The 24,073-nt window shown below is 44.1% G+C and overlaps 1 protein-coding gene across 2 annotated transcripts in view; it reads right to left on the bottom strand.

Moving 5' to 3' along the window:
* Window positions 1–530: 530 nt before the first annotated feature.
* LOC149351897 (uncharacterized) overlaps window positions 531–24,073 on the bottom strand; it is a 40,243-nt gene continuing 16,700 nt past the window's right edge. For both annotated transcript variants that reach the window (XM_089581161.1, XM_089581160.1), the window contains 3 exons: window positions 22,757–22,978; window positions 18,792–18,861; window positions 531–6,736 (listed from right to left, as the gene is read on the bottom strand). In XM_089581161.1, coding sequence (XP_089437287.1) covers window positions 6,599–6,736; window positions 18,792–18,861; window positions 22,757–22,978 — 430 coding nt within the window. In that variant the 3' untranslated portion in view covers window positions 531–6,598. The remainder of the gene's footprint in view (window positions 6,737–18,791; window positions 18,862–22,756; window positions 22,979–24,073) is intronic.

The following is a 24,073-nucleotide window of genomic DNA, read 5'->3' as shown; positions in this document are numbered from 1 at the left end:
AACGGAGAGGACTGGTGAAAGTGAAAAAAAAAAAAAAGCAGACGGCAGATATTATGAAAAACTTTTCAGCAGTTCAGCAGCATAAGCAAAAGTAGTCTACCAGGTTGATAGACAACTTGCAAAGGTCAGCAAGCATTGTACAATTACAGACAATCTCCGTTATAAAAGGCCACTAGAAGCAGTGTTCAATGCTTGAAAAAGATCTGCTTGAACAAGCTGTCCAATCATTGAAAAGACATTTTACATGGTGCCAAGTGAAGCAGATAACCTGTTGACTGCCAACAATAATGTGCAAAGTACACAAGCTCTACACAATGGTTGATAAAGTTGAGCCTGTTTATTTTTCAGCAGCAAATATTATGGTCTGGCCACTTGGTGGAGATGTTGGCTCCTACTTCCTGTACCCAGCATCGACGTGATGGGAGCTAAAGTTTTCTCAGGCATGACAATATAACCAAAATGAACATCGACAGCACTAAGAAAGAAGGTCAAGTTTTTAGCATGTTAAAATTGTAACTATTCTGCTTGACTGCCTTTGTCAGAAAGTTTTATTACTATTGTATACATAAGAGAGAAATTCAAACAGAAAGCACAGAAAGTGCCTAAAAGACAGCACTGTCACAAAAAAGTGACACCAATAAATGTAAAACTTCTAAATAAAAAATATGCCCTTAAAATTAAGAAAAAAGGCACCAAAATTCCGAATGTCTAGTAAACATATTTGTGCGATATCTCGTATGCAACCCTTTTCAAGTTCCACAATTATTAGACACGTCAGACTAAAAAAAATGAAAAGAAATAAAAACATGAATACCTAGCACGGCTTCAAATATTTTCATGCATATGTATTACCACCACCATCAGAAACCCACAGCCCACTTCAGTTCACTGACACATTCAAATATTTCCAAAACAGTGGCTGCAGGTTGCATGGAGTGTGAGGTTTAACAAAACAATGTTTGGGAACTATGCTGGAGTTTGTTCACCTGCCACAAAACACTGCCAATGATTATTACAACAATTGCATAAAAGTGATGACAAAACACTGCCAATTTCATGAAATCACAAGGAACTTTGAAGCACCAGCCCTGGCCTGACCGAAGCAGATGCTTCGGTGATGGCGGCACATGATCCAACATTCTACATCATGAAGGTACCACACTGTCTTTGTGCGCCGTAGCTGTGGCTATACATGTTACACATCTACAGAGATCAGAACTAGACTAAGGCAGAGGCCGTACTCTTTGGGAACTGTGATTATGCAAACAATTACTGACTGTGTGCATTCACGGACTACTCCGTACAGAAAATAAAAGAATGGTACCAGTTTTGCACACTCCAAATATACCTTGGCAGGCTTAACACTGTGGTGTACTAATGGCAGCAAAAGTTATGGAATGCGGGTGCATTGGAAAAAATTTAATTTGATGCAGTCAGGCAAGCCATTTGCCTGAAATGTCAGCACGTATGTGAGAATGTGCAAGCTCCATTAGCTGGAGACATTACCATGTAACAGGGTCGCAAGTCACTGCAACAATCATTTTTTTTTTCCAGAGAACACACATTCCACAAACTTTTCTTGCCAACAGTGCATAACACGCAGAACATACATACAGTGGTGGGAATGGTAAAGAGAATTTTAGAGCAGGTTTTGTAACTGGCAAAAAGTCAATTTGTAGCAGTTTCCTAATGTTTCGTGGCAGGAACCCAATGCTAACCCTCAAAGTAAAGATGAAAATTTATACTTTTCATTACAAAGATGCTTCTTAACTAGAAGCACACAAACTCCAGTACTCCACAGCACACAATATATAAAACCAGACGCTACGAGACAAAACTGAACGGAAAATAATAACGTAATAAGAGGAGCTCAACTGCACATATCAGTAATTTAGAATTTTCAGCTTTATATATTTCCAAGAAGCAACCCTTCCACATTCCTGAACGTGCGTTCTGCCACTAATATCTTCCTTCTTGAAGATGAGAGCAAATTAGTTGAATAAGTTCAAATCAATTTGGTTTCCAACGCCTGAGACACTAAAAAGTGAAACCATAAATTATGGCCACAAGGAAGTACAGAGAAAGAAAATGAAAAGCAAGGGGTTCGTGACGTCGGACCCAAATGCTCCAAGCCTGAGTGTGGTGATACAAGACACAATGCTTTGATGGCAAATTAGGTAATGCGAGCAGGGAAAGGTGTCGCTATTGTGCACTACAAGAATATAGAGTATGCACTAAAAATATAGTGGAACCCCGCTGTAGTAAACTCAGTTATAGTAAAAGCCCGAATATAGAAAGTAGAGCTGCAGTCCTATCTCGCCTGCCACAGACTGCACATTTTTTTTCTGCTATAGTAAACATTTTATTGAAGAAATGGTTATGGTAAAGAGTGTCTGACCGTGGCGATGTACTTCCCGTGTAATGAAGAGACCGCGGCACGCACGAAGTCTAGGATCACAAGGAAAATAGACACCGAACGCACTCTTTGAGGTGGCTTCGCCACCCAGCTCGAGAGCAGCGAGGACAAGCAAATTTATTAAAGACCTTGAGGACGTGAGGCAAAGTGCGCGGTGCACACGTAAATAGTAAAGCTGGCTATGAACGTAGAAAGGAGGCACGGGTCACTGAGAAAGGAAAGCCAGTAAATGAGGGGTAGAAACCGGAAGAAAAGGGCATGCGTTCATAGCACGGCAGCGTGAAGCACGGGGAAGCAGCAGCAAGAAACAGAGGTGCGGCGGAACTGCATAGGTGGTTTTGCCACGTTTTACTTTGTCATGAGCGTTTTTTAACTATTGCCTTTTAAATGACGCTGAACCCATAGAAGACAATGCTGTGACCACAGAAAGCTTTGGTTTTCACACGGAATCAAACTCTATTTTTGTAGCCACGCTGTATTCGTGTAAATATGACAATTCCACAAGATGTAAACAATGTCGGAAACGTAATGTGATAACTGATAATAAATAATGATCGCATAAAGGGACTGTAAGAGCAGGATGTAAGGTATTTCTGAGTGTTTGTTTTATAAACCAACCCTTAGTGCTTAATAAACAGCCAGAGAGCATAGTCAAAGCCAAGTCACCAACTACTGATATAGTAAAGACTCTGATATAGTAAAGATTTTTGCTGGTCTGAGCTACTTTACTATAGAGGGATTCTACTGTACATCCAAAAGTCTAGGCAGCAGCCAGAACATGGTGGAAACAGTGGGAGGCTCAGAACTAACTGAAAATATGGGAGCTCGTGGCCAAGACACATTGGCAGTAACAAGAAGACACCAGGTGCGCAAGAATCGCCTTACTACAAACAGGCAGTGAATGCGCAGCTAACATTGGCGACAGATGAGAGAGGAGAAGCCAACTTTACCTCAGAGGAGACGGCACAAGATTGTATGGGGTGAAGGGAAGAAAAAAAAAGGCTAATAGTGCCCTGCCATGGAGGCCTCTAAAATGTAGGTACATTGCAAGGCTAATACCTCTTTACACCTCTAGCAAAGCTGAGTCCACTCATTAAAAGTAAGGACACAGATAGGGCAGTGTTGGGTGCATAGTTAGGGCAAGGTTCAGGCACAGCCCCACTAGGTGTGGGATGTCCAGGGTTGTCCAGGGTAGACTGGTGGCGCACACATCACTGCACTGGAGGTGGTGCCATATGTGATGCTGCAGGGTCGAAACTACTGGGTAAGGGCTTGAGTTGGTCTGCCTGAGTAGTCAGTGGAAGTTGTGCGAGATACAGCTGCAAGCAACAGATTGTTCGCTCGCCTTGCAAGCAGACTGCACTATGGTAGTACTACTTGAGACTTCTAGCACAGCGCAATTCACTACCATGACCCTCCAAATGCACATGTGCAGCTGACGTTGACAGGAAGAACAGCACATCTGTCACTACCTGCGCAGGGACAGATGTGCACATGCACCTTGCTCCTCAGGGCCACGGGAGTGGACTGCATTATGCTGATGCTCTACTTTCCAATGGTAAAAGAAAATGGAATACAAGGGCAGTCCGCAAGAGAGTTGAACTATGGAAGCATGAAGTTTGAGGAAAAAGCGCAACGCCTGGAACAGGGGGCTGCAGAAGAAACAAGAACACAAGACCAAGCGGCAACGGCGGGAGGCGGACGCTCAAATCCGGCTTGCTCCAAAGGCCGACCAGAACGCATGATTACCAGCCATTTCAAGCACAGCCAGGAAATGAAGCCTCACCAGTGGAAGCCATGTAGTAGTTCCAGTATGCTCATACGTCAAGCTCACCGTAAACAATCCCACTGTCTGGCACTATGGTACAATGGAATGGTGCCCACTTACTGACGCATAGTTCTTAAGTTCAATATCAGAGCCCTTTGCCCGTATACGACATAGGTCTCCGTTTTTTTATGCTTAAGTAGAAAACTTTATAACTTTACGCTCACTAACTCAATTTTTAAGGTGTCTGGTATTCATTAGGTTACCTTCCGCGATGCGTGGGGTCCAGAGGCACACAAAAATAGCAAGATGTGAGGCTAGTGGCTGTGCTTGACATGGCTGGCAAATACACAACCAGGACATGCATTCGGAGCAGCAAGAAAAGCAGCATGAACAAGGTGACTATCATATTATGTCCCTTTGGGATGCATGCAAATGGGTCTCTGAGCAGATTTGTTTTTATGGTGCACCGTTACCAAGGCAAATATGTGAAATATGCACACACCACATGCTACCATCAGGTGGAAAAAAAAAAAAAAGAGCGTAAAAGATAAATGGGGTTAGATTCTGACAGGCACCCTTTTTGTCACACATAGATCCAGTAGACTATTAAGCCATGCCTATGCACAAGGCGATACCACTAGGCACCTCGTGTCAGTTGTGGTTAAACTGCATTGTGCTGCAGTGCCGGCACGATACTGTAGTGACAGCTACACTAGGCTAGCAGAAGCACATTTCACGGTGCCTGCCAAAGGCCACTACTGCGCATGCGCCGCTACCAAGGCAACCAGTACCATGGCAACTATGGTACCGCTCGGACTGTCAATCATAAGAAAAGAAAATTGGGGGTCTAGGTGGGAATTGAACCCGGGCCGCTGACATGCGATAAGGGGACGCTGCCACTCTGCCATGACACTTCGAGGTTTGAAACTGAACAAAGGCGCGTCTAGTGAATGCACAGTTCTTAAAAACATATCTTCAAGATATGTATTAAGGCCTCCATCAGTAATTATGAGCACGGTAATTACAAATGTCGCAATCAAGCGAGCACCAAATTTCCTCCATTTCCAGTAAATTTCCTCCGCGCCTGGCATGTAGTAGAAGCGCCATCATGCAGCACCCACTGAAAACCCCTCTTGCAAAGTACAGCGCTAGCCCAGCAGATGGCGCAGGTGGCGGACCGCACACAGCTTCCGCGCTGCGTGAAAACGAGGAGAGAAAGCCTAAGTGGGCGACCGAGACGCCCGAAGAACGAGAGGAACGTCTCGCGAAGAGACATCGCCAAGGTGCTGAACGACAATGACGGCGTGTCGCTACCGAAATGTCAGTAGATGAAACTGCTTTCGCTATGTATATCCTGGCCTAGCTGAGCTAAGCCACTGCTATTTTTTTTTTTTTTTTTCACAAAACTCCCATTTGTAGCAGCGCATAGCAGGGTCAATGCAATGGAGCAGCACTGCACAATCGGCATAGCATTCCCACCACTGTTAAGACAAAACACTTCCAAATCTTGTCAGTAGGAAGTTCACAGATTGAGAATAAAGGGTTGTATGTGCTTTAAAAATTATTTTCCTCAACTCTGAAAACTCTTTTCAGTCAATAAAAGCGCAAGTACACCATATGTAGTATGACCTAATGTACACAGTTGAAATATAATTGCACTGGGCAGATTATGCAATTCTCTTTATTTTTAACCAATGCTAAATATAACAGTGTTCAAAGCCAACAGAAGACCAGCATAACCACCACTGCAAGGGCACACTGCTGAATACAACAGGCCTTTATGAACTGCTGCTAAGAACCAATGTCAAAACAATGCCTCAGCTGCACCTTATCTCATATTAGAAAAAAGTGCCATTTGTAATGAAAAAAAAAAACCATTGTTTGTCTCAAAGACAACAATCAGCAGCAAGGCTTTGAAAAAAAAAAGAAAAACCTCATCAGATCAGCCTAACGCACCGTGTGTCATATCTGTATATTAACAGCACAAAAGACAGAACAAGGGCAACGATGCGATATATATTCCTCAAGCATACACACCACTACCTGAAAAAACTCAAGCAGGTGCTTATTTTTCTAGGTTCTTGACCTATAATTGTGCGCTATGCAATTCTAAACCCATCAGCCAAAGCTAGCGCTGCATTCTGCACAAGCTGTGTCCCGTCCGATGACAAGCACAATTTGCTGGGCACTACTCATTGGGACTGCTCTCTGTCATCACGAGAACATTACCTTTTCTTTGCTTTTCACAGATGCTACAATGCCACACCTCGCTGCAACGAGAGTGCTGCCTGCAATGCGGCAGGAAGGCGAGAAGAAATCTTCCAGGCCTACAGGGATCTCAATTTGTGTTCCTAAGCTATGTACACTGCACACACGAACTGTGTAGGAGAACGGAAACAATGGTGTCCACTTCACTACAGCAGGCTGTTTTCACTCGAGGACAATGCTGGTAAGCCAAAGCTGAAAGACTGTGGTGTCAGGCCCAGCAATAAAGCGAGCTTGACAGCCACATTGGATGGCTTCACTTCTTCTAGCTCTTCATCAGGCATCATCTAAAACGAAAGAACAAATTAATCAACATCCACAGTATTACGGCACAAATTATAATCAGTGTCATTTCTAAGCCTCTATACGCCTCGCCTACAAGAAGCAAAATTGTACACAAGTGCAAGACCACACACCTAGTTCGTAAGAATACTGGATTACAATACCATCTTCAAGTTGTGCTGCAGAGATGTTACAGGACTTGGGCAAAAAATAGAAAACACACGACTCTCAAGAGAAAATAGCAAACTACAAACTGACGCTGTGGAGCCATGCAGCCCCCCAACCTGGCTGAATGAGCAAAGCAAGAACCATTGCCACCAACATAAATCGATGAGCACTGCAGCACACACCTAAAGCAACAGCCCTTGGTGCCACCCATCTGCCACGATCCCTACTGCATACTGAGATGTTCCAGCAGAGAACGAAGAGATGACAAAACATTGGAGCACGGGGTAGAAAGGTCTTCAGCGTCATAGGGATGACCGGCATGTGTTACATCAAGGAGCTCTTTGGGCTGTTTTAGTTGACTTACAGTGCGCTTCTGCTTCTGCTAGGCTTCTCTATTTTCTAGCCAAGTTGCCTGCTTAATTGTTTGTTCACTTTTTCAAATGTTACCACAGCACTCCTGGTAAATTAGCCACGTTTTATAGCCACATCCTGCAGTAGCTCTTCCAACACGCCTTTTCCAATAAACAGTCATCAATAAAGAGCTTTCCAATAAAGAGCAGTTGTTAGTATGGAACCTCCTGTGCCTTTCTTCAAATGAGTTATAAGACACACCTGCCCACCTCACCTCTCAGGGAACTTTCCTAAACATTTAATTTTGCACAGCACAAAGTACAAGGAAGTAATATGCAACAAGTTTTGCAATTGTCTGCAGCAGTAGCAGCAGTATAGTAGTAGTAGTTGAGAGTTAATGGCACAGTGACAGGTGAGGCCATTTTGCACCAAACACAAGGCGATACATGCCACAGTGACAGGCGAGGCAATTGTGCACCAAATACAAGGTGATATGAGTTGGATATGATAATTAAACATTAAAAAGCCCTTGACTACACTCTGGCCAGAAATTCGCTACACTCTGGAGCAGCCGTCAAGCATTGTCCCAGGAATGTGCGACCGTAAAAATATTTTTAGGAGACTCATTAACAACGCAGTTAAAGCAGTCGCAATCAAATAGTTTTGCCACAATTCCCCTTTCCGAGCCTGACCAAGGCAGTTTTTCTCACTCGTCCAGGCAACTAGAGTCTACAAGCGAAATTTTCCTTTCTGTCCCGCTTCTAGGCGTAGGCAGAGCGTATGTCAAATGTCCAAATCATAACCTTGCCTTGCCAGGTATCCTTTCTTGCTTTATTTGCTTCCATGCACTTGCTGTATGCAACTATCATATTGAGACAGCACAGCACAGTGTGTTGCACTACACATGAAACACAATTATCAAAACTAAGGGCGGGGTGGGGGGGGGGGGGGGGGGGGGGGGGCACGGAAACACACAAGCAGCTTTCAGTAAGCACAGGATCTAGACCATGCAGCCATAAATGAGCCAGGACAACCCCCCTCCCCCCTCTCTCTGTGTCTGTGTGTGCTGCGTGCGTGTGTGTGAGTGCGTGCGTGTGCACGCACGAAAACGAACAGAGCTATGAAAAGAGCAGGCACAACGAGCAGACCAGACATCGCACACATGCAGGTGCGCCTTGGATGCCAGATGGAGTGGATGAAGAGAAAGGCTTTGTCAAAAGAGGGGTGAAATGGGCATTAAATTTTAACCCCCTATAGAGGTAAGTATGGCTCTAATATTCACCACAGACGATCACAGCAGTACACTGCGCTTGTAGCAGAAGGCACACGCCAGTCAATGAAGCTGACAGAAGAGGCAAACCACAGGAAGAAGGCATCCTGGCCAGTGCTCGAGAACTATCTGTGCACGCCACCTGCCGCAAGCGTGTTATCGAACTCTGACTGGAAAATGTGGCTATTGTGCAGTGTAGAGGTCGTAAGCTGTGCCGAAAATTGAGGAGACACTTGTTCCATACAAATTGTATTTCAGTAATTCAGAGACAATGCCATCCTCAACAAGTGCGGTTGTATTTTCAACATATTCCAATATTTTAGCTACACTGACCGGACCAACCTGGTGAGTTTGCACCAGTCCCAGATAATTTTTCTAGCTCAAGTTGAATTGTCTTCTGCTGTCCGGTTCCCCTTCTCCAGCGCATATCCAATGGCACACAGCTTGAATTTTGCATTGTAGCTCCTTCGCTTCCAAATGATGGCATGTTGAGCAACAACAACGCACGATGCACGCAAAGCCAAACGGGTGCGACGCCGAAATTAAAACTTTCGAGAATATGGCTAGACCGGCTGGACTGGGCACCGCATTCAGTTTGGTTGTACAGTAGAACCCTTCTGTACTAAAATAGCTCGACCATCAAAAATCTTTACTCAGGGTCTCAGGGTCTTTACAATATCAGTTGTTGGTGATAGAACGGCTCTGACTATGCTCTCTGGTTGCTTGCTAAGCATGAGGTGTTGGTTTATAAAACAAACACTAAGAAATACCTTACATTCTGCTCTTATCGTCCCTTTATGTGAGAACTATTTATTATTAGTTATCACATGTTATCAGGTTTACACGGATACAACGTGGCTACAAAAATAAAGTGAGCTAGTTTCCATGAGAGAACCAAAGCTTTCAACGACCACAGCGTCGTCTTCTGTGGCTTCAGCGTCATTTAAGAGGCAGTAGTCAAGAAACGCGCGACAGTCAAATGCGGAAAAATCGCCTAGGCAGTTCTACCGTGCCTCCACTTCTTGCCGCTGCTTCCCCGTGCTTCGCGCTGCAGTGCTACGGACGCACGCCCTTTTCTACTTCTCAGTGCGTTTTTACTGGCTTTTCTTTCACAGTGCCGCCTTCTCCCTACGTTCATAGCCAGCTTTACTTTTTCCGTGCGCGCCGCGCACTTTACCTCACGGCCTCAAGTTCTTCAAAAAGTTGGCTTCTCCTCGCAGCTTTCAGCTTGGTGGTGAAGCCACCTTAACGAGCGCATTTTATTTGCCTCGCGATCCTAGGACTTCGCACCGCGATGTCATCATTCCGTGAGAAGTACATCACCACGGCCAGACGCTCTTTACTATAGCCGTTTCTTCTAAAAGCGATCTTTACTATAACAAAAAAAAAATATATATACAGTGGTCTATGGAAGGCAAATGGGACCACAGCTTCACTTTACTGTATCCGAATTTTTACTATGACAGTGTTTATTATAGCTGGGTTCTACTGTAGCAAGATTGTAATTCCACCCATAAAATAACATTTTAATAATAACCGAGTTTTTCTTTTTACAGATGGATTTCCTTCTCAAACATAGTTGCTAGGCACAGCAAAAGATTATGTCATAAGTCGCATTCTTGTATGCAACGCGGCAATAAACATTTCAGCAAAAAAAAAAAAAAAAGTCATACACCACAAAATACAGTACCCAGTGTAGTGGCTCAGTGGCTTTGGCATTCAGCTGCTAATTCCAAGGCTGCAGGCTTAAACCCGCCTGGAGCAGACCCATTTCGATAGAGGTGAAATGTAAAAATGCTCATGTGCTGTGCGGTGTGGTGTCAGTGCACATCAAAGAATTCCAGGTGGTCTAAATTAATCTGGAGTCCTCCACTGTGGTGTCTGTCAAAGCCTACGTGTTGCTTTGGAATATTAAATCCCCCACATAGCACAATACAATAAAACTACACAACTTGTTGCATGTTACTTGTCCACTAGCACTACTAACAGAGAAAGAACTAATGCTACAAGTCTCTGAGTAAAATCTAATGACACTCGGCACTTTCATAAAAGGCATTCGATAAAGTTAATCACGCGACTCTTCTAACACAACTCGTAATACTATACGGTTTCAGGGGGAACACTACTTAGCCTAATCAAAAGTTATCTGCACTCCAGAGGATTCCAATGAAAAACAATATTTCAAATAATTTACTCATTCACTCTGGAGTACCACAAGGAAGCACCCTTGGGTCTTTCTGTTTAATATTTTCATTAATGACATAGTACAAACCAATAATACTGCTCAATTCAACATATATGATGATGATACTAGTTTCTTTTTTATGTCCACGAATGTCGAAAAATTAACTATATTGAATGCTGCATTAGGAGAACTTAACAAAAGAGCTTGCCAAATTCACCAGCCATCATTAGTGCTTAAATAAATAAATAACGCTATGCTTTTTCAACATAAAAGCAAAGAAGTGAACACTGATGGCCATCTGCACATTGGTTTCTCAGTTATAAATGAGAAGAATTTACACTGGAATATTTTACCGCCTCCTTTGTTAGCAAGCTTGCTTGTATAGAGAAGCAATTACGAAGCTCCAATTTTTGCTTTCATTCAGTATAAGAAGCTATTGTAAAACTCCCTCTTCCTTTCTCATTTAAGCTACTGCCATTTTGTCTGGGGGCAAAACCACAATGTTGAACATCAGTAAGCTTTTTTTTATTGCAGAAGAAAGCCATATGCGCTGCTGCTAATCCTTCATATGATGCACATATGGAGCCTCTTTGTAGCATCTTTCATTTACAACCTATCTACACCTTTCATGACATTCTACTCAAATGTTTCATCATGGGAAAAAAACAGAACACTAATCTTATTGCAAGGTTATCTGATTTGACAATGAATTCTAGCAATTAGAACTCACCGCACAAAGAAGGATACCATATTCCTAATAGACATGCTAACAACAAAGATCAAATGTTGAGCTTATAAGAGAATCAATAGAAACTTGAGTATTTTTCTGGAATGGGCTTATTACACATTGCTCATGCACATACAGAACTTGGCACAGTTAAAAGTAAGTGATCCCCCCTCCAAGTTCCAAACTGTGCTCCATTCCATGTGGGGGCAACCTGATGATACATTCCTGGTGTCGAGACCGAGGCACTGCGCCGATCTCGACACCAGAAATGCATCATCGGGTGACGCCCATATGCAGTGGAGCACGGTTCCAAACTTGGAGGGGGGATACCTACTTCTGTCCCCAATGTACTTTGTGTTCCTGTCATACCTCATACACTTACATCATAGAATGTTTTAATTCATTTTCTGTGCCGCACTCATCATAAACAACTTCTGCTACAAATATCACCTTTATTATGTTTTGCTATGAATATGATTTCTATCACAGTACTGCTTGTAGTATGTGTAGTATTTACAGTATACTTGTGATAAATCAAACTCTGATAATATGTACTTATGGTTAACCCTTTGAGGGTCGAATTATTTTGAAGAAAACTTTCCCAGGTGGTCAAATTACTTTACTGCGGATCTTGAATCTACAAAATGTATATAATCGAGAATAAATAGTAAAAAAAAATTAGGAACAGTACTTTGGTGACAGCATCGCTCACAACTGGAAAATGTTCAACAGAATAGAATAGCAACGGTGATAAGCAAGCTAAGAGCAGCACCAATAAAGATAGAAATCAACTTTCGCCGCCTCTGCAAAACAGTGCCCAAAAAAAGAGAAAACACGTTTCGCGCGACTCCGTTGCGATCCCACGGCGGAATCGAAACCGCGTAGGCGCGTTGCCACAGAGGGCGAGAATACCTCGCGAGCAACGGTGATAAGCAAGCTAAGAGCAGCGCCAATAAAGATAGAAATCAACTTCGGCAGCCCCTGCAAGATAGTGCTGACAAAAAGAAAACTCAAATTTTGCGCGACTCCGTTGCGATCACGTGACGAAACCAAAACTACAAAAGGGGTGTTGCCACAGTCTGTGCCGCCGCGCTAAAGCTAGACATAAGTTCTGCTTATCTCCGTAAGAAGGCAGCACAAAATTCAAACACTTCTTGTAAGTCCTAAGAGGTGGCAGCACCCCCCAGTGAGCACGCATTGTTCTTTTGGCGCAAAATTTCAAACGGAAGATCGAAACCGGACCCCGTACGGCAAAGACCTTGCGGGACAGAAAACCGCCGCCGTACATATACGGCAAAAACCTTCAAAGGGTTAATTTGAACAAATATCAAAATTTTGGTTGGCTGGCTATATTTTCAAAGCATTTTAAAGAAGTTTAATTCATACCACGATTTCTCTTATATTCGGTTCATTCAAACTTTTGTCTTGCTCCGACACTCCCCGCGTGCAAAAAAGTGGCGACCGAGGTTGCATGGGTCAGGTTTATCACACTGCGTGAACTGAAAATCCAGCCCCTCCAACCAGATAACTCCAACGCAGTTTGAAGAGGGGCCGTGTCGATCGGAGTCGCCCCGTCGCCACATAGTTTCTTTTTCCGAGCTGCACAAGCAGCCAGCGATGACTGTGCGTCTGGGAGCAAAGCCCAACTGTGCGCTGGTTCAGATGCTAATTGGCACGCTGCTGGTCTTTTTTTTTTTTTTCAAGCTAAAAATGCTTTTAGCTTTCGCTGTCGGTGTGCCGTGGTAACCTTGGCGCCAGAACCGAGGAGAAGACAGAAGCGAACCCAAACAAACTTTGGCGAAGCTTCCAGTCCGCCTGGTGCTAAGTGCTGCACTGCTGCCAGAGCAGCGCATCCGTCAACAACAGCGTCTCTGTGGTCTCAAGGTGGGCGAAGCTATAATGCAGCGTGAAGGAGTCTAAATTTTACCCTGCAGCCCGAGAGGCACAAGCGCAGTCCTGACGGCACTTGATAAGCTAGGCGACAGCGCAGCGTGAGTTGCCTCATTATGTAATGCACGCGAACCCTAGAACACATGTCCTGTGGTGCCACTTATCAGCACGGCCAGTAACCAGTTCTAATTTTTTGTTCTTCGACGTGGTGGTCACCACGAAAAACGTCCCAGCGGTCTGTGTAGCACAGCTGACATCCCCTCTTCTTTGGTATGTGGTGAGCGTATTTCTGCGGGTCGCCATACATAAAAAGCAGCAAAGAAAGCCGGGAACACTGTTCTTCGTGAAGAAAAGCTAAAGGAAAGAAAAGTGGCTGATGAGAGATGCTCCCCAAGACTCGTGTGCAGTTATCAGTATATCTATGAGCCGTCCTAGATTACGGCACATTTTTCTGGCAGTGCAGACGACGAGATAGTATGTGCATTTTTTTCTTTTTAGAAGGCACCTCACTGCTCCGGCGCACATTTGTGTTCCCCTCCTGTCCATTCGCGAGGTCCCGTGCGCCGGTAATGTGTGCTCATTACTAGCTGCTCGTTGTGTGGTGAAGCCTCCTTACATGAACACCACTGTGTGTGGAGGCTCCACTGCTACAGTGTCGCATCTGTGAAGGAGGCCCCAGAAGGCCTTACTATTTTGGAGCAGTTCTGCTCTGATATTCCCAACAGTGGGCATGCAGTACACCATGACACTTCTCTCCTCTCCCCAGCCAACCACTGCCGACCAACAGTGTGCCGAGTTTCGGCCGTCGGGTGCCAGCTGCGACCAACCGGGGTCGCATTGGAGCTATGCACCCGACCGGCGTCAACGCGTGTCCCACCGGCGTGGATCGGAACCCACAGCCATGACAGAATTCCAAAAAATCATTGCTGCCACGCAGTTTTTCACTTAAAAGCAGACAACCAATGCCAATTTTTCCATCAACTAAATTTGCTGCGGTGCAAAACTGTTTCTGGAAGTTTCTTTTTGGAGCCATTCGACTTTTCGGCTGTTAGATGATTTGGACCTTTCTTCAAATCCCTCGAGGTCTTTACTCTACTGCAAAACCAGCACAATATTGATAACTTTCTACAACCACACTTGAGTTAACTCTTTCGCTACCGCGCCCTAGGCCATCGTTCGCATATGATCGATTCAAATTGCCCGCGCAAAAAAGCTCATTTTGGAGCGCCGTGGACGTGCTACGCCATCTAGTTAGCGAGCTCAACAACTGCTCTTTCGATTGCAGTTTTGGTTTCAGTGTTTTGACATGAGGGGGCGCCGTGAAAAATAAAACTTTGAACGGCCGCAGCAGCGTCAGCCGGAGAAAATGGCGTCCGCGTCGCCGCGCGCTCCTCGAAAGCGAAAGCTGACACCGAGCACGTCGGCCGGTTTCGGTTTCGTTTTTTGCGATGAAAGCAGCGGTTATTAGTCGGGCAACAATGTACAAACGTCGAATTTCGGTTTCGACGGTGAGACTTCGCCTCGGGAGCCTGGAACGTCAGCGCGTACTTGTATGTAAGTTCTGTTTTCATTCGCTGTGTGTTTTCTGCGGTGCATACGGTTTGTAATTGATGACTGTGGTTTATTTTTGTGCTTCAAGGTCCTGACAACGTATGGCGAAGACAGTTTGCCAAATGCTCAAGGTCGCGTCGCGTTTTTCAACCAAGACGACAGCTAGGTGTCCATATCGGCACATCGCTGCAGAGCGGCGCTCCGAGATTCGCTCGACTTCTCGACTTTTTTTTGATGCTCTTCACAGCGGAAATGATGAAGACCGTGTGCGGAAACACTTATGCATGGATGAAGATTTTCAGCAAATTCGGCGTGACGGCTCATGGGAAGACGTGAATCTGCTGGATATTCTGATGTTCATTGGAATCATCATATACATTGGAATTGTTGACCTGCCACGACTGTATCTCTACTGAAATACCAGAATAATCTATTCTGGCCCTCTGCCATCAAAAATCATTTCTCAAAATTGGTTTTTTGCTTTCTTTGTTTGTTTGTTTTTTGCACGTAACGGACCCGGATGATTCAGTGGCGGCAGCTTCTACTGGCAAGACTTGGAAAGTGTCCTGGCTTTTGAAGCACATCGATAAAACTTATTTCATCGATCCTGATGTTTTAGAGCTTGCCTAAAATGCCAAATTTTATCAGCTGGCTTTCAGGGAGCAGCTCATTCAAGAAATCTTCGGGTATGATGAGGGAAAAGAAGTCCACGCCCCCAATCCTCCCGTAGAATCCATTCAACACCAACCGAAAATAATGAAAAAAAAGAAGAAACAGCAAGCTCGGCTATCAGAGAACAACGGAGGAACAAAGATAAAACCTTATGTGAAGCACTTGTCAGTCTATCTCTGCTTCACATCTTCGCCCCTGATTGCTCTTCACAGTGGCACCACAGTCATGACCCCTGACTTGACAAGCCATGGAAAGTGCAGTAAATTTTTCTCATAGCTGAAACTGTGAATAATGACAGCTATAAACATGTGCAACAGTTTGTATATTCCAGTTTTCCTCTAATCAAGTTCGGGCTTAGTGCAGCAGGTAATTTTTGTTTTTGCTATATACTTTTTTGTGTTTTTAGCAAATTTCACAAATAAATGTTCATTTACTTTTACACACACAACTCTTCTGTTCGTTTCATTCAGAAGTGTAACTAATAAGCTACAATTTCATGCATTGCAATATGTGCTGGGTGCATTAGTTCTTGTGAAAAAAATTTTTCTTTCAGTACACTCCAAATTGTGCATTTTTCCGCGGTAGCGAAAGAGTTAACAAATGTATCACTGCCTTTCGCCCATATTTTATGTTGTGCTAAAGCATTTAACTACATTTGCATAGAGAAATAGATCCAAAATACCACTTCTATGCATAAATATCTATAAACCAAGCTGCATTCAGTCTTGGTTCATATTAAGGTGCACTTCTGATAATTCTCTCTTGAAGTTTGAATTAACAAGTTTACTTACTTGCATAATTTGCTCATTTTTTTTTAATTAGGGCTGCAAAGAGGGGGTGCACAAATTACCTGTAAATTTTCTAAGCCATCCTAAAAAACTCTACAAAGGTCATAACATGTGTATATTGCTGCCTATATGCAGACCCCTCATCTCGCACCCCTCACTGGCCAGCAAAAAAGTTGACTCCAATTATAAGATGCGTACCCCGTCCCACCCCGCCCTATGCTATGTAGTTCCCCACAGGATGGCATGATGGCATGTGCGCAGCTCAAAGCAATAACTGTACAACGATACAATCGCGAAGCCAGCAGTGGAAGGCAAAGGAGATAATGAGAAATAAAACGGAGACCTCGCGTGCAGCCCGCCCGACTAGCAGCAAACCGAAAAGCAAAATGTTCAGCAGCTTTGGATTTTGGTGTGTGCGCAACCATTTGTCTGGAAACGCCACCGCCAGCATGAGCATGCTGAGTGAATGGCACACAATTCGCGCTCTTGCCACTTGCACCTTTTGCAATTGCACAGAGAAACACGGCTGCACCGATCTTCCCAAGCCTGTCTTGTGCGCACCCGAGTACATGCTGGTGCTTTGGCGCAGCAGAGAGCACAAAATATGCTAGTAAAGTTTTTTTTTTGTTTTTTTTTTTAAATCTAGGTAAAAGGTTGGGTGTGCAAATTATGAAAGTAAATAAGGTAGTTTTTTTTTTCACTGCACACATTATTGTATTTCTGTATGGGGTACAGGTCCAGTCAAGCTAAATTTGTGTGGCTTTTCGTTTGTGCTCCTGCCATCTGTATATGTTTATTGTTTGGGTTTAATGTCCCAAAGCGACTCAGGCTATGAGGGATGCTGTAACAGAGGGCTACAGATAGTTGCGACCACCTGGGTTCTTTAACGTGCGCTTACATTACATACAGGGTCTGTCCTGAAAGTAATGAGACAAGTCGCGGTGTGGCGCGTGCGTGCTCTAGATCGGTAAACCACTTTTGGGGGAAGGAGCGGGAACCTTCAGCTTCACAGTGCAAAGACCTCAGTTGGCTTCAAGCAGGTCAAGCGAGTGGACGTGCTGAAACGTGTACCCCTGTTTCGTCGCTGCGTCGAGGAAACCATGGAACAGCGCGACGCGGTGAAGCTTTGCAATAAACTGAATAAATCGCCGACCGAGACATTTGACAGCATGTGGTAATGATGCAATGTCCAGATTGCAAGCGTCCCAATGGCACAAAGCGTTTACAAATGGCTGTGAAGACGTCCAGGACCACACAGTCAACGTTACCGTCCGTAACCGTCATCGACACGCGCCTGGACCGCTGCTTGTTGTGAACGTCGTCACGACCGTTTTTAAATGCCTTGTGCCATTGGAACACACGACGTGGACATTGCATCGTTCCCACATACTGTCTTGACCACGTTGATTGACTCGGTAGGGGACTTACCCAGTTTAATGCAAAGCTTCACCGTGTAGCGCTGTTCCAACGTTCGCTCCATGTATTCCTCGACGCAGCGACGAAATATGGGTACACGCTCGAAGATGTCCACTCGCTTCGCCTCCTCGCAGCCAACTAAGCTCGTTGCATCGTGAAGCTGAAGGTTCCCGCTCCTTCCCCCAAAAGCGGTTTCCCGATCTAGCACGAGCACGCACCACACTGCAACTAGTCTCATTACTTTCAGGACAGACCCTGTAGTACACGGGCCTCTAGCATTTCGCCTTCAACGAAAATTCGACCACTGTGGCCAGGATCGAACCCTCATCTTTCGGGCCAGCAGCCGAGCGCCATAACAACTGAGCCACCGCAGCTGCTTGCAACCTGTATATGAATAGATGTGAATAAACAAGTGAACTGAAATTGAAAATTGAATTCATGTACTGGCTTTCGCACAAATACATGTCAGTTGTTTGTTTGTATCCACCTGTGTGTGCTGCCGTTTCAGTTCTCGGTCAAGTCCAGTAATGCCTCTGTAATACAGCTTGTGCAAGATGAGCACACACACTACAGAGCTTTGCTCAAAATTAACACTAACATCAAACTTGCACAGAATAAGCCATTATAAAGCAACCAGTGCAATATGTGTACAAGCAAGGAAACTAATTACAAAGCAACAAAACTGCAAAATTCATGTGCCTAACCTGCAGGTCATGACCTTTCTGTAGCCATACACAACTTCGACGTGAACTGCCAGCCTGACAGTTGTATTAGATGTACCAATGCATAGTAAAATGTACTTGTGTTATGAGCCAAAGTTTTGTAGAAAAAAAAAAAAATTGCATACAGAGTTCAATCACTGCTTTTATAATAAAAGCATTGGTGGGGAAAGGGGAAACAAAAAATGAAAAAGGAAATGGTATTAAATATGAGATTTAACGCACTATGATAACTAGTCAGTAGATCAGCTCTCACCCAGTTTTTGGATTCAAATTACTCCCACAGAGTTCATTGAAAAAAAATAATAAAAAGATGAGCTTACCTTGTCACAAATATGCTCATATATAAGGCCATCAGATCCCACTTTAAGCACTGAAAAACCATCAGTCCACCTGGGGGTGCAAAAAATAAAACAATAAAAATCAGCATATCCTTTTCTACGTCTATGGCATGATGGTCAATAATAATAAGGGTCACTGAAAAAGCAACAAAACAAACTAATTCTGTCCATTTTTTCTATGTGGGGAGCTAAAGCATCTTTAATTATCTTCCAGAGTAAAATAAAGCAAGCGCAGAGGAGCACTACAGTTGTATAGTGTACCAATCTGCAAAACAATCCATTTTAAAGGTGCACTAAAGAGGAATCTGAACTCTTCTTTTTACCGCGGGAACTCGATGTGCATGTTCAGAGCATTCTTAGAAACTTCGAATTACTGTCCTGCGCAGCCAATTTCCGTAATTTAAACCAAATTAAACGTCCCGGCTCTTGCCTTTTTTTGAACTCGCCGCTGACGGTAGGAGGAGTCAACCACCCTTTCAGCCAGTCCCGTGGCGGCTTGCCGCTCTGCCATTGGTGGAGTGATACGCAGCGAGAGGCAAAAGCAAAGAGTCCATGCGTATTTTTATTTCCGTGGGCCTAATTTGCAGCTGTGTGATCTTTGACTGGATCTATTTATACACGGAAACCTAAAGAACAAAATAAAAGCGAAAGCGAAGCCGCCATGCGACTGCCTGAAAGGCACTCCATGTGTTAGTTGACTCCTGATACCTTGAGCAGTCAGTTAAAAAAAATGCGGGAGCCGAGATGTTTAAGCCCGTTTAAATTAGGGCAGTTGGCTGCACAGGTCAATATAATTCGAAGTTTCTAAGAATGCTCGCAATGTGTAGATCGAGTTCCCTTGGAAAAAATATGAGTTCATATTCCTCTTTAGTGGACCTTTTAATATTCAGACCATCACACGGCTCTTCGTTTGCCTGCTGGCACCTTCAGTCCAGTTCAGAGTTTGCGTGTCGCAACCAATGCGTGGAGTCTATCCAAATAGTGAACATACCTCAATGATGTATGTATGCTCTGAAGGTCAAATCACTTAGGGATCACCTGTGTTGCAGCTCGTTAATTCAAACCTCAGCACTGAGGCTGCATGTCAGCAAACCAACTTACCAGCAGCCTTTCCTCACACGCGTGAGAACGTTAACTGATAAAACTGAGGTGCCCCTTGACGACTGCCCAACAAAATGCATGCAAGGACGCACCAGTTCCATGGTTAACACCAACTTATTGAATGTGATAAATCATTTCTTTCTGGCTGTTCCTAAAGGGAATAGCCCACCGCACGCTATCCAACAGCACTTTCTAAACCTTTAAGAAAAATAAAATTGTGAAGAGTTCTACACTGATGAGCAAACAATGGTTACTGGAAGGCTACAGCTTGCGACGAACATCCACGCCGCTGCTTCTGGGGCACTGTTGACGGGTGCGAGAGGCATGAACACATGCTGACAGCCTGGCTACCAAACCTCCACGCTGCTGCACCTTCCGTGGTGCTGGCGTAGAGTGCGAGATAAATGTGTGAACCTTGGTGCAAACGCCTGCTCACCACCACCAGTGACTTATGCAGCGTGGTGAAGCCTGCCACCTGCCATCCAAGCAGGCACCGCTTGGCGCTGAGGAGAGGAATACTGTATCCATTTTATGGTATGTGGGATTTAACGTACCAAAGTGACACAAGGCTATGAGGAATGCCGTAGTACAGGGCTCCGGATTAATTTAGACCATATGGGGCTCTTGAATGTGTGCTGACATCACACAGCACACGAACGTGTTTGCATTCGCTTCTATCAAAATGCGGCTGCCACGGCCAGGATTCGATCTCGCAACTTTGGGTTCAGCAGCCAAATGCCAAAGCCACTGAGCCACCGTGACGGGTATATCCATTTCATGGCCAACCGCGTTCGCTTATGTAGGGTTGGACTTTTTGGTTTACACTGAAAAACACCAATAAAGGAATGCCAAATACATTTTTTGAAATTCGGTTTTAACTGAATTTAGTCAGTTAAAGTAGGTCACAGCATAAAACTAAGGAAGTGCTGGAACTAGGAATGTGGTGAGATTAAGTTATCTTAGGAATTTAGTAGAGTAACTGTGAGTTACGAGGCATTGATCCACCAATTCGGCTATGTCGTTGCACATAGGAAAGCTCGACCACTTAGCTAAGCGCTATTGGTTAGCGTAATGCCATCTGCTCTGACTTATCATGACTTGGGGCCATAGCTTCATTAAGTAAGTTTTCCCCCTGCACGTAAGGACAGTGAAAACTTTTGGAACCATAACAAGCAACTGTCAATGCAAAACCATGCATAAATGGCATGAAGGTGTCATGTTCTGGCTTCTATGATGGTTAAGCAGCAGTTCCATCGCTGCCTGAGCATGCGGAGCGAGGGAGGGCATGGCACTTTATATAACAACCTTCGGATAATCCAGGCATTTCTTCCGGCCCCTTGAAATCCGAATTAATAAGGTTTTTCACTGGCCATCATGTTATTTTTAGTTGCCAATCATGTGCCATTTCATGGATTTCATTTTTCATGACCACATTACAGGTTGCATACTCTTATGCTAGATAAACAGCGCAAACGAAGACGAGCACAAAAGACAAGGAAACGGACGACACAGCGCTGTTTCCTTGTCTTTTGTGCTCGTCTTCGTTCGCGCTGTTTATTCAAGATGCTTAACCAACTAACCCGCCAAAATGTGTTACTCTTGTGCTGACTAAGCAATGTTTCTCAGCACAAGTTTTTTTCTATATAGTGCTGAGTCAGTACAGTTTTTATTTCAGTTGCAAAGACCATACATTATTTTGAAAATAAAATAAAATAAAATAAATAAATAAATAAAGGGCAACAACATTTGCCTATTTACCTTTCTCTGAAACATTTTTTTCAGACTGAACAGGTATTCAATATTCGAAGCCATTTTTTGTTCATATTCGTATTCAATTTATATTAGAAGATTTCAATATTCACACACCCGTATTAAAAATATTTAGGAAGAGTTCAATACAGCCAATAATTCCTAATATTCGTGTTCACTATACTGAGGCTCCACTGTACTAAGGTCTGAACTTTGGAACGAGACCAGCAAAGGAAGCTTTGCAAGCCATCCATCTTTGTGTCCTCCTGCTTCGTCCGTCATCTTGTTTCGCGCTGTACCCTCCCACGATATATAAAAAAGAGGCAGTCAGTTTCATTATCCAAAACCAAAAATAGGCCTTCAATACAAAATATGTTCTCTCAAGCAGGTGTGTGCACATAGCAAGGTAGAGAGAGCCAGTAAGATGGCATCATAATGATGTATGATTGGGAACATCTGTCACATGAGTTGTACACACGGCTAAACATGTCTTGAAAGAGTACTAACACTGTTAGATGGGATATGCACAGCCTGTATAAGGTGAACGTCCACTATTTTCACAGCACTGCTGTTTCGTTCTTTCTTTTTTTTTGCAGTACAGCTCTCGTCCCACATACTATAAGAAGGTGCCTTAGCGGGGGTTAAGTTATGCAAATCCACTGTAGGAAATCATCTAACTCACCAAGCTGCAGCTTCTCCAATTAAATTAGCTATCACATTTTTCGAACGAATGCCAGGAACACACTTCCTCACTGGTTTCTTTCAAAGGTCTCGTGTCCAATCAATGTGCATTTGAAGGAATTAATGTATGCCATCAGAGACCAATTATCACAGACAACTCACAGGGAATTTGGCCCAAGTTACAGACTAGAAGCAACTACTTCCGGCACATTACAGCCAAAGCTTGGCTTTGCAATTCACAATAACACAGGGGCAAGCACAAAGTCCACAACTGTACCAACAGTCGGGTTGTTCCGTCACAACTCGCACCACGATCGGTTTAACTCTTTATTCCCACTGTAAGTGGAAGAATAGATAGCTCTTGACTCAGGTGAGCCAAAGACAAAGAAAAGCTAGGTGAAAAGCAGGGGACTCACTCAGCCTCCTGGGAAATCATCTTCTGCCATTCCCAAATACGAAACTTCCAAAACATGAATAGGGCACGTAAGCCTGAGACGCCCACGATGCGCCAGCGCACACGCACTGTGCTGTCCTCCTTGTGGGTGGTCATCTTGAGCACTTCCATGTGGACGTGTGCATACCGCAGGTGCCCCAGGATGCGCACCAACGCCAACTGCTGCACATAGCCTGTGATGCCCCTGGTTGGCAAAAGAATGCAATCAGCCTGGAACAGCTAACGAGCTAGCAGCAAGTTCGTTTGGTTACCAGCCATGCCAGCAAAAATGACGGAAGATAATGTTACTAGCACAACATTCTAGAGCCTTTACAGTCTCCTCGGATTCCAACGAGGCAAAAAAAAAAAAAATGCTTGTCTCAGCTATAAACTAAAAAATGTAAGCTACTGTGCGAACTGTTTCGTGTGTTGTTTCAGAGCACCTCGCACAGAAAATCACCTGAGCTGTGGCCTTGCAATACAGCACCTATCAAGGTCAAATTAAGCTAAAAAATTACTGAATGTTAACGTATACTGTCAGGAGCAAAAGTGATGCATACAAAGTGTGGCTATATGGTTCACTGCTCTTTCAATTCCATTTGGCAGTTCTGCCAGGCAGGAGCACCCCAAATAGAAACGAGCAAACTGACATGCCTCTATATAAAGATATAGAGGCCCCTCTGTGCCCCTCTCGACAAAAAAACTAAAGAGGGACACCCAAAAAAGAATTAAAAATAAAATGTTCCAGCCCGTGCCACATGCCTGTCTTGGCAGCAGATACTGCCGCAAAGTGGGGCAAAATACAGTCTAAACAAAGCTTGAGCGGGTATGCACAACTTCAGCTCCTGACAGTACAGCCGTCAGCAAAAGTTTACAGGGTGTATCCTGAGGAATAAGTTTATTGAAGCACTGTCTAGCAACCCAGTTGCCTAGTACCAATACCAGACAATGGAGCATGCAAGAGCGCTCATACTAACAGGTATTTCAGATGACCGGCTTATGTGACTGTGACAAGACATTTTTTTCTCCACGCCCACATTTCAGAAACTTTTCCTGCCAACTACACCCCACTTTGTTTGAATAAGCTGAAATTAGAGCACTAAACTGCCTAGATGTAAAATATCCAGAATATAAACCTTACTTCAGGTGGTTTGCAATAAAGAAAATATAAACCTGCATTTCAAGGAAAGAAGCTAGATGACAGCTGAAATGTGGATAAACTTGGTGAATTTCTAAAACAGCGAGTTCTACATCCCAATACTCCCAAAGGATTGTTCCTAAGCGCTCTTGTTTTTCAAAT

The sequence above is a fragment of the Amblyomma mixtum genome, chromosome 3 (assembly GCF_055824585.1).
Source record: "Amblyomma mixtum isolate Tamu chromosome 3, ASM5582458v1, whole genome shotgun sequence".
In the NCBI taxonomy this organism is placed as follows: domain Eukaryota; kingdom Metazoa; phylum Arthropoda; class Arachnida; order Ixodida; family Ixodidae; genus Amblyomma; species Amblyomma mixtum.
The sequence above is the reverse complement of the archived record's forward strand: the minus strand, read 5'-3'. Positions and strand labels throughout refer to the sequence as shown.